The 10,891-nt window shown below is 35.0% G+C and overlaps 2 protein-coding genes across 2 annotated transcripts; one reads left to right on the top strand and one right to left on the bottom strand.

Moving 5' to 3' along the window:
• Nucleotides 1-793: 793 nt before the first annotated feature.
• On the top strand, nt 794-2,751 carry LOC149485956 (uncharacterized). Its single transcript, XM_089698673.1, has 3 exons — nt 794-1,051; nt 1,499-1,887; nt 2,553-2,751. The coding sequence occupies exons 1-3, from the start codon at nt 896-898 to the stop codon at nt 2,617-2,619; spliced, it is 612 nt and encodes a 203-aa protein (XP_089554799.1). The 5' UTR covers nt 794-895; the 3' UTR covers nt 2,620-2,751.
• A 78-nt stretch (nt 2,752-2,829) lies between these two features.
• Nucleotides 2,830-4,223, bottom strand: LOC149485957 (malectin-A). The gene has a single exon (XM_089698664.1). It carries the CDS (start codon nt 4,021-4,023, stop codon nt 3,226-3,228), a length of 798 nt encoding a protein of 265 aa, XP_089554790.1. The 5' UTR covers nt 4,024-4,223; the 3' UTR covers nt 2,830-3,225.
• Nucleotides 4,224-10,891: the final 6,668 nt, after the last annotated feature.

Consider the following 10,891-nt stretch of genomic DNA (forward strand, 5'->3'; position numbering starts at 1 on the left):
GCAGTGGACGTCCTGAAAAAATGGAACGAACGAACCTAGTTAAACTACTACTTATAGTAGAAAGTAGGATGCAGAACCTACATTAATTTGAAACATAAATAATTAACAGGTATATGCGCGAAAACAAAAATAATTGAGCGAAAAAATATAATAAATAAAAATAAATCTTAAGTAGTGCCAGTATTATTAGACCTCGAGCATTAAATTAGACCTTTTATTACAACTAAAATCTTGTGGTATGTTTATATCTTGTTTATATGTATTGATATAACATTTAATTCTTGACAGATTTTAAAACCAAACTGGTAAGGCTGATAATAAAGAAAAAATCTCTCATAATACTTAAAATTATGTTTAACTAGCGGTCCGCCCCGGCTTCGCCCGTGGTACATACTTCGCAGCCTATGTTCTTTCTGAGGGTTTAAAGATTATCTGTGCCAAATTTCATCAAAATTGGTCCAGTAGTTTATGAGCCTATTTATTACAATCAAACAAACAAAGTGTTCCTCTTTATAATATGTATTAGTGTTATACAAATTACAATTTAATTATGTAAAATGTATTTAGTTATGTGGAATTCTTTCATTACCTAGGTAGTGGCTAGTGATAAAATTTTGTCAAGTCCGCGAATTTACGTAAGTAGTTCAATTAACCGATAACTGGTATGGTATTAACTTATTATGTATTGGCATTTAACTCAATCTCAGGACGCAGCTCACTAGCAAAGGCTATCGACCTTACCTCGGTTAGGTACGTGAAGTAACTGTTCTGTTGATGGAAATAACTTGGTGTCTCAGAAGCGTGTTAAGCGACTTGTGATGACAACGGTCCAGTTACGTTAGTTTGCGGAACAGAAATAAATAAATATTCTAATTATAATAAAAAATTAATCAAAATGAAGAGTAATATTTTTTGTATCATTTATTTCGTGATAGGATGTGTGTATTGCGCTAGATTCGATCAAAGTCAATCCGGCAATTTAAATGTACAGGTTGATTTAAAGGATTTACAAATAATTGCACTTCTAAAAGGAGGAAAAGAGGAATATGTGGTATGTAGATAACTTCATTTTACTATTTGTACTAGCTTTCCGCTTTTTAGCAACAACGCCTGTGTTATGGAAAAAAATAATAGTTACGGGGTTTAATCAGCATAGTTCCTATTTTGTGAGATTCGGGATTAAAACTATCCTATTTTTTACTCGGGTCTCAGACTATCCTTGTACTAAATTTCATCAAAATTGGGTCAGTGGTTTAGGCGTTAAGAAGAGACAAGTTTTTTTCGCATTTAGGTATACTTTTGAAAAAAAGATTAGAATAAAGATTTAGGTCGATAAAATATTATTAATTTACATATTTTATTTTCTTTAATAAACGAAGAGTGAAGTTACCTATCATATATAAAACAGTATTTATTAAGATTTTTTTATATTATGTTATTATTATTATATATTAATGTCTTCATTAATATTATAATGTCTTGAATATTCTGTTTTCAGGATTACGATTATGCTTATGATTACAACGAAATGACTATAAAACCACAAAACCGGACAACACCGAGGCCACTAAACGGAACAACTACACCGGCAAGTGAAGCTGGGATAAGCAGTAAGGCGACTATTACACCGGTGTACAATGAACAAGCAGAATTCTCAACAAAAGCTCCAATTACGGACTTTTCTGATGGACCTACCGATGTGACGGTTACCGATTTCAGTACAACGGTCAAAAATAATATTCAATCATCATCGGAAAAACTAATTTCTATAAATAAAAACGAAACTGTCTCTCTGAATACGACGGCGAACAGTAATAAATGCAAAAAAGGATTTGTATTAAATTACAAAGGAGATTGCGAGTTAAAATTGCAAAGCTCTGGAAACGCGTAAGTTAATATTTTGTACTGAGCGATTTTATTGGAAGAATTATATATGGAAATGGAATATAGTATTCAAAATTCCTACTTATAGTTTTAAGATGAGTATTATTTTGATCTAATTGAATTCAGTGAATATAAATTTTAAGAATGATTAATGAATAGGTTTTTTACTTAAAGAAGTACATACGTATTATGCGTTTTCTTTAAGCAATATAATGTATGCTAATATTTAAAAGATGAAGAGTCTGTTTGTTTCAACTCGCTCATCTCAGGAACTACTGGTCCGATTTGAAAAATTATTTCGGTGTTCAATAGTCCATTTATCGAGGAAGGCTATAGAGTATAGGCTATAATATATCATCACGCTAAGACCAACAGGAGCGGAGCACTGCGGGTAAAACCGCGGGGCTCAGCAGTCAGCTAGTAAAGGGTCAGTCTTATCAAGTTCATAAAAAGTTCCCATTTAACATTACAAGTGTGAATAAAAAAAATACAAATTAGAATAATCTCGTTATATTTTTCTCTTAATATATAAAAAGAAGTTTTAAATTAAAAGGAAAATGAATATCTGAGCCAAATATTTTTATGAAATAATACATCTGATCTCAAGATAAATAATAAATATTATACATAATATTATGTATTATAAAGTTGCTTTTTTTTTGTTTCAGCTTACTAAAGTTAGTTAAATTATCCCAGAAATTAAAATTAAGGAGAGAAAATAAGGATGAAGATTAACATAGTGAAGATAATATTACTTCCTACAAATAAAATTAGGTAGTTCAAAGTTGAAAGCTGGCAATTTTCTGTAATAATTATTTGAACATTTGTAAGACTGCATGGTAACAATTAAAAATATAATTTGTGTAATTATAATAATAAAAATATAATTTGTGTATTTAACATTTTTCATAATTAATTAATATTGTAATAAATAAAAATAATAAGTGTTTATAATAATTTATTTATATTCTAAGTGCATCTGCAGTGATGAGTGCATATAATGTCATTTATGTAAATATATTATGTGGGACGGGTTCTGGTGAATTGTTATATTTGTACTATTTGGCATAATAGTATCAAATTTTAAATAGATCTGATTTCCAAACCCATTATGGAAATTTATGACAAAACCAAAACATTGATAGTTAAAAAACATTGGCGTAGCAGATCTTTTAATTGGTCGCAAGGAGTTAAGGGGTAAAAAGCAAATCTAAAAGTTCAATATAATATAATAATTTGGTGCATTTGACAAAGCTATATATACCTATATAAATATATATTTTGAGTCTTTTTGATGCTACGCCTTTGTTTTTACAAATATAACACAATATACAGGATTGGTTAGAGTTTACAAAGGCAAAACAATAATGGTATGAAAGCACCAATAGTAATAAATAAGGGAACCATAACTGAGCTGTCATCTATTGAGTATGGATCTGGTTGTTTTGGACCGCTTGCTCGTCTTGACTTAGTGGCTTTTTCTTCTACTTCTTCCCGTGGTTCTTCAGCCTCTGCCTCTGGCCAAACTATTGGTGGTAATTTCGGTATTTCATCAATAGTACCTTTCATTACATAAAGTGCATTTATTTTTGGGTTATCCCTGTAGCCTTTAATGAATTCTACTTTAATTTTACCTCCTCTTATATCAGACTCTTCATCGTTGTAATATAGTTTACCATTCTTTATTGAATATGGGATATACTCATCATGAGCAACACCTCGACCCACCTTATCGAAAATATCCAAGTCAGCAACTATTGTATGGTCTCCATTCAACACCACGTCAAAAACTTTCATATTGGGGGCATTAAAATATACTTCACTAAATTTAAGCACTAACACATAATCACCATCCTTAATGGCTGGAATATCATACCCAAAAGTACTGTGATGGTAACGCTCAGTTTGATAAAGTATTTCATCTTTGGAATTCACTCTTCCGATCATTACAAATTGTTTTCCATAGTCTGATGCGGTGCCTATTCTCCCTTGAAGTGGGTCTTTTTCATAATGAATGCCATAAATATCTGTATGTGCCGGTCCTCCTGCATTAACAGCGTAAATAATTTCACCCAAACCAGTCGCACACTTGATTAAATAGAAGAGGAAAGTTAAAGTACATGTTTCAATTCCAAACATATTTTTTTACAACAAATAGAGATAAGGCAATATAATGTTGTTGCCCTGAAATAACCTAAGACACACGTTTTATGTCAACACATTTTCTTACTGTATGTAATTAAAATGTTAATGAACAAAATGTAAATAGGCTAAAGCCGGCAAGCTGAACCTATCAATAATTTGACCACTCACCAAAGTGAATAGAGTAACGTTGTTCTACTTGGAAGCTCGGAGCAATTAACAAGCCTGGAGAAGTAACAATTAATTGAACAATAACGCACTAGTTTGGCCTTTTTAGCTTATGGCAAAATGTCATGCGAAAAAAGAGGACAGATATATGTCAGTTCGACAGTTTGAAATGACATGTAGCCATTACAATTTGTTTTGATCACCAGTCTGGTGATCATCGCTTGGTTATTTTACTTATCTTTTTTGAAGTGAAAGCCACAGCAAATTAGATTCAGAATCGTCGATCAGATCGAATAATTCGTGTAGTTTTGAAAGTTACTACAGTTATACCTAAAGGTGTCCCGATGAATATACTAAAAGCCCCCGAGGGAGGGACACAAGCCGGCGGCGGGGGAGGGGGGGAAAGGTCTCTTTTTCAAGGTTTTTGCTTGTAACTCGAAATTTTTTTCATAATATCTCTTTAGTGACTTCTACATTAATTATCTACATTAAATTTCCTATAAATTACGTCTCAACATTTTTACTGTACGATCAATACTTTAGGAGATACAGAGTATTAAAGGTAAGAAAAATAAGAAACAACATAGTTTTACAAATTTTAATGATAAAAAGAAATAACATCTTTTTTTGCACGAGTATGCCGACTTATTAGTCAAATTGTGTTTCATCTTCGTCATCTTTATCACTAACATCGATAGGGGGTCCATTAGTACAAGCTCCTAGGCAGCCGTTACAGATAAGACTACACATAATGCCCACTTTTCGGCAACTGCATTTTCCGGAACATCCACTTTTACATCGGCAAAAAATTGAATTTAACAACGCTTAAGGAGCAGGAGGATCCAAGGTCGTGATTGGTTCTAAGTATCCATCGACTCTTCGCTTCCAACCCCATATTTCAGGAGGCAGTTGGTTCCCACGCCACTCCTGTACTTGATGGAATACTCTGTAGGCGTGATATTTTGCTGACCCTTTGGTAGGGGGGAGGGAAGAAAGATCCGGTTTGGGCTTGGTACAAGATTTCAGAAAAACTGTGAATCGATGTCTGTTGATCTCAGACTGAGTACAGGGCGCTCGGTATACTGCAAGAAACATTTTTTCTCCGGCTTCTGCTATAACCTCCTGAGTTGACGTTGGGTCATAAAATACAGTTGCTGTTTCCTTTAGTGACGGCTTTTGATCAAAAATCTTGATAATTGATGTTTTTCCCTTCCTGTAAATAGCTGAGGTTGTATCACACCCACTGAAACTACTTCTTCCCTCCCCCCTACCAAAGGGTCAGCAAAATATCACGCCTACAGAGTATTCCATCAAGTACAGGAGTGGCTTGGGAACCAACTGCCTCCTGAAATATGGGGTTGGAAGCGAAGAGTCGATGGATACTTAGAACCAATCACGACCTTGGATCCTCCTGCTCCTGAAGCGTTGTTAAATTCAATTTTTTGCCGATGTAAAAGTGGATGTTCCGGAAAATGCAGTTGCCGAAAAGCGGGCATTAAATGTGTAGTCTTATCTGTAACGGCTGCCTAGGAGCTTGTACTAATGGACCCCCTATCGATGTTAGTGATAAAGATGACGAAGATGAAACACAATTTGACTAATAAGTCGGCATACTCGTGCAAAAAAAGATGTTATTTCTTTTTATAATTAAAATTTGTAAAACTATGTTGTTTCTTATTTTTCTTACCTTTAATACTCTGTATCTCCTAAAGTATTGATCGTACAGTAAAAATGTTGAGACGTAATTTATAGGAAATTTAATGTAGATAATTAATGTAGAAGTCACTAAAGAGATATTATGAAAAAAATTTCGAGTTACAAGCAAAAACCTTGAAAAAGAGACCTTTCCCCCCCTCCCCCGCCGCCGGCTTGTGTCCCTCCCTCGGGGGCTTTTTGTATATTCATCTGGACATCTTTAGGAATAACTGTAGCAACTTTCAAAACTACACGAATTATTCGATCTGAATAAATTAATTTTCCCATACATTTAAGTATGGATTTTATTGTTATTTGCAGGTTTCTGGCTTGAGAACAATTAAAAGATGTTTGGGTTAAAGCTATAGCACAGGAAAAATTGGAAGCCTTCAAAACATTCTCGGCCTTGTTCAAATCATTTCGAATCAGACGGGAAGAATAGTAAAGTGCTTTGCAGAGATGCTGTGCCACAAGTTTAAGGTGGCATCTATTTTAAATAATAAATATTGTAATTTGGTAATTAAGTATCGAAATTAAAAGGTTGTAAAAAAAATAAATGTTTATTTGTTTTATTTGAAGCAATTTATTTTAAACTTGTACCAATTTTTTCCTGTGGGAATGAGTTATTTTCCTGCGGTAAATTGTAGCCTATAATATGTTATTCTGATGTTTAAACAATATATAATTATGAAGTTCCATAAAAACTCATTCAGTAGTTTTTACGTGAAAGAGTATCAAAATATGTCCATTCTTATATATTTTTGCTTTTATAATATTAGTAGGATACGACTATTGATTTGTAAAAAGATCAACCAGGTGGAAGTCAGATTCGCGCACGAAGGGTTCCGTATAATTCTATGAATGAATCTATGAAAACAGGAAAAAATACGTACCTTTTTATGAAACCATAAAAACAACCTAAACCGAAGTACCTCATAATATTTTTTTATAAATACCACTACCATACAATGCAAGGCAGTCAATACGCATCGTAAATGAATAATTCCAAATTAAACGAATCTTAAAATTTGGAATTACCTATCCATAATTCAAAATTAAACGAATCTTAAATTATCTTCAAGCAATTTTATAACTTAATTTTTTTATTTATCTATATTTTAGTATTCGATAAAGTAAAGGCAAGCACTACCTTTTTAGAACAAAAAGTGGCTACATGTGGATTTGAATGCCAAGCAGATAACAGTGTGTTGTCTTTTTCTATCGCATTAATTAGGGTATTGAATAAAAGAGAGCCACTATATAAGAAACGTTCAATTAATTGTTACTTCTCCAGGCTTGTTAATTGCTCCGAGACTTGGAAGATAGTACAGATTATGTAGAGTTCGACAGATAATAAAAAAAACTGTGGTTTAAACTCTATGATTCAATAAAGGTGCTGTTCACACTAAGTGTTCACATTAAGGTTCACATGTTCGGTTTTAAAAGATAATCCATTTGAAAAGAAAGAAGAAAACGAAAAAGGACAAAATATTGGTTAGCTAGGAAATAAAAATACTAATTTGAATTAAAAATCTTTTAAAACAGCAGTATAGGTACATGTACTATAATTAATAATATAAATAATTTCATATTATTATATTATTTGCAATTATTGATTTGTGACGACCGCGACATACCTTGTCTAGACGTTTTCGGCTTATTTTACTGGCGTTAAAGTACCCACCTAAAGGTAGCATTCGGATCTGGGCAGTCGCGACCCGGCAGCCGCTGCCCCGCAGCCGCGACCGTGGTCGCGAGGCACCGCTTCGTAGGGAATTGTATGCGATAGTGTCCGACGCAAGCGACCGAGCCGCGCGGCCAAGGGGCGTGGCTTGCTCGCGACTTTGGCAGCGCCGCCGAACCGCTCCGGGAGCAGTACGGTCGCGCTGCTGGCGACGTTTACCGATGAAAACGACGAGTTTTAAGTTAAATTAATTGCTAAAAATCCACCACTTTACGATCCTTGACTCAAAACCTATAAGGATAATGTTATGATATAATGAATCGATTTTATTCCTCTTTGATGATAGTAAGACCAACATTATTTGGTCGTCCTCTTCTTCGTCCTCTATCAGTCTCTTCACGAGTTCTCGCTTTCGTATATTTGACTATTATTTTGACTGAGTGCTGTTTGACTACTGCGCGTGGCAGTCGCTGCCCGGGTCGCGGACGCTGTTATCCGTAAGCTTCTGGCAGCGCCGCACAGCAGTGACAATTTTCCCGGCTGCAGGGCCGCGGCTGCCAGGTCGCGACAGCCCAGATCCGAATGCTACCTTTAGGTAGCATTCGGATCTGGGCGGTCGCGACCCGGCAGCCGCTGCCCCGCAGCCGCGACCGTGGTCGCGCCGTACCGCTTCGTAGGGAATTGTATGCGATAGTGTCCGACGCAAGCGACCGAGCCGCGCGGCCGAGGGGCGCGACCTGCTCGCGATTTTGGCAGCGCCGCCGGACCGCTCCGGGAGCAGTACGGTCGCGCTGCTGGCGACGTTTACCGATGAAAACGACGAGTTTTTAGTTGAATTAATTGCTAAAAATCCACCACTTTACGATCCTCGACTCAAAACCTATAAGGATAATGTTATGATAAAATAAATCGATTTTATTCCTCTTTGATGATAGTAAGACCAACATTATTTGATCATACTCTTCTTCGTCCTCTATCAGTCTCTTCACGAGTTCTCGCTTTCGTATATTTTACTATTATTTTGACTGAGTGCTGTTTGACTACTGCGCGTGGCAGTCGCTGCCCGGGTCGCGGACGCTGTTATCCGTAAGCTTCTGGCAGCGCCGCACAGCAGCGACGATGCAGGGCCGCGGCTGCCAGGTCGCGACCGCCCAGATCCGAATGCTACCTTTAGGCTACTCTTTATGCTTCACGGCACTAATGTGCAGCCGCCGTTAAACTGTGCTTTCCCGCCAACTTCAAAGTTCTAAGTGCCGTTTGCGCATGTTTGGTGCAAACTTTCAAATGGTATTGTCATTTGTAAGTGCTTGGCATTTGCTCAAATCACCGAAATCATAAAATTATTTGTCTGCAAAATTTTTTTGCGTGATTTTTTTTAATCGCTTTTTAAGAAAAATGTTAAGACGAAGTGCGGAGAAGTATGTTTAAAGAACACCTATGGTTTGTATAGGGAAGGTACGACTAAAAAAAAGCGTACCTAATGACTAGCATGATGACTAGTAGATACTATATGTATCTAACAATTAAGTATAACCTTGGGTACCTAATGCTTGGGTACATACATAAGCTATTATGTTAGAACATGGTTAGAACATAAAATTTACCTACCAGCCTTTGGAGTAGTAGGATGGTTTTTGGGACGTTATTACGTAAGAAGAAAGAAAGAAAAAATATTTATTGCTGTATGTTAACTTAAAAACTACATAACATACCTACATATTAAAAAAAAACAGAATAATTTTATACAGATTTTTAATTTTATATAGATTTTTAAAATTTAATATTGTAATATATTTTAAATAAAACCAAAGAAGAAGCGGAATAGAGAAAAGGCTGTTATCTATTTAATCCTCTGTTATTTGAAACATTAATGTTTTTCTAAAGTGTTGCGGAAATTAATAGAACTAGGTGCATAATTACATTATAAATATTAGAAGTTGTTTTTCCTAAGCCCATGAATAAAACTGCTAAGTATGTAAAAGCACAATCATAAAATTGCGGAACGATTAAAATTATCTATAGATAAAATCCAGAGTGTACGTTACCGGAATAACCTCATATAATCCTTTTTAAAATACATTAGCATTTTTTAATTTAACATCTCTCGTATAATACATAATATCTAGGTATAGGTACCACACACTTTTTTATCATTAAATAATATTACATTAGTTATGATAATCTATACTTACTAATATTATAAAGAGGAAAGGTTTGTATGTATGTATGTATGTATGGTTTTCACGCATAAACTACTGGACCGATTTTGATGAAATTTGGCACAGATAATCTTTAAACCCTGAGAAAGAACATAGGCTAACTTTTATTGCGAAATATGTACCACGGGAGAAGCCGGGGCGGACCGCTAGTTAATATTAAATCAATACTACATTTCAATGCAGCTTTAAGGGTTAAAAAGCAAATTTTCTAATCAAACTTTCATTAAGCGGCTTTGTAAACATGCTCTTTTGACTACATGGAAGGGGCTTTCCTGAGGTTCAATCCATAAAATGTAGATTAAGTTAATGACACTAATTTCACAGATCAAGTAATTCGCTGTAACGAGCCAAACCTTATGTAGATTCACGCTTTTGAATTGAGGTTAAATGATTATATTATAAGACTTATGGCACACAGATAAGTTTTGTAATAATAACTTTAGGGAAGTTGAGAAAAATGAGCAAGATGAAATAGGAAGTTTGCAAATCATTTATACATGCAAGGCGGGGTAAATACATGCTTTACTAAGGTTATTGAACTAAAAAAAGAAGTGTGGCACTCGGGGACTGCCGCGGTAAAGCTATTGCATAGCATGCCTTCAAGCCACACCTCCGTGTCCGTCGGAGAGGGGAGCGTGAGGTTTTTCGTTACGGAATTTCTCGATTCGGTCCCCGCGCTCAAGGCCCGCGATAGAAGCTATGCAATAGCTTAATATTAAACAATACTGTAGTCATTGATGATTGAATCGGCGGGCAAAAGCAAGCATGTACCTACCTACTTGTGTTCTTCTGGTAGGTACATAAGACACATTACTGCCAATTAGTATCCTCAAAATCCGTTCAGGTTGTTTTCGCGTGAAAGAAAAAAAACATCCATCCATCCTCATAAGCTGTCACGTTTATAGTACCTATAATCACAGACTAATAATAATATACTACGTATACAAGAACAAGTATAATGTATTTCAATATTTCCGTTATACATATTTGTCTATGGTTATACTGTAAATAAATTTGCTAAATCGTACAATATCTACTTGTTTAAAAATAATAGGTTCATTATTATTTTAATAGAAACTAATTTTAAAACGTGATCAAC

This window comes from Colias philodice, chromosome 9, assembly GCF_061535455.1.
Source record: "Colias philodice isolate Cphi_HAF_F1 chromosome 9, ilColPhil1 Martin Lab GWU primary, whole genome shotgun sequence".
Taxonomy (NCBI): Eukaryota; Metazoa; Arthropoda; class Insecta; order Lepidoptera; family Pieridae; genus Colias; species Colias philodice.

Coding starts and splice junctions, on each gene's coding strand:
- LOC149485956 (XM_089698673.1), top strand. CDS start 896: ATGAAGAGTAATATTTTTTGTATCATTTATTTCGTGATAGGATGTGTG. Junction 1,052..1,498: donor GAGGAAAAGAGGAATATGTG/GTATGTAGATAA, acceptor TTCTGTTTTCAG/GATTACGATTATGCTTATGA. Junction 1,888..2,552: donor TTGCAAAGCTCTGGAAACGC/GTAAGTTAATAT, acceptor TTTTTGTTTCAG/CTTACTAAAGTTAGTTAAAT.
- LOC149485957 (XM_089698664.1), bottom strand. CDS start 4,023: ATGTTTGGAATTGAAACATGTACTTTAACTTTCCTCTTCTATTTAATC.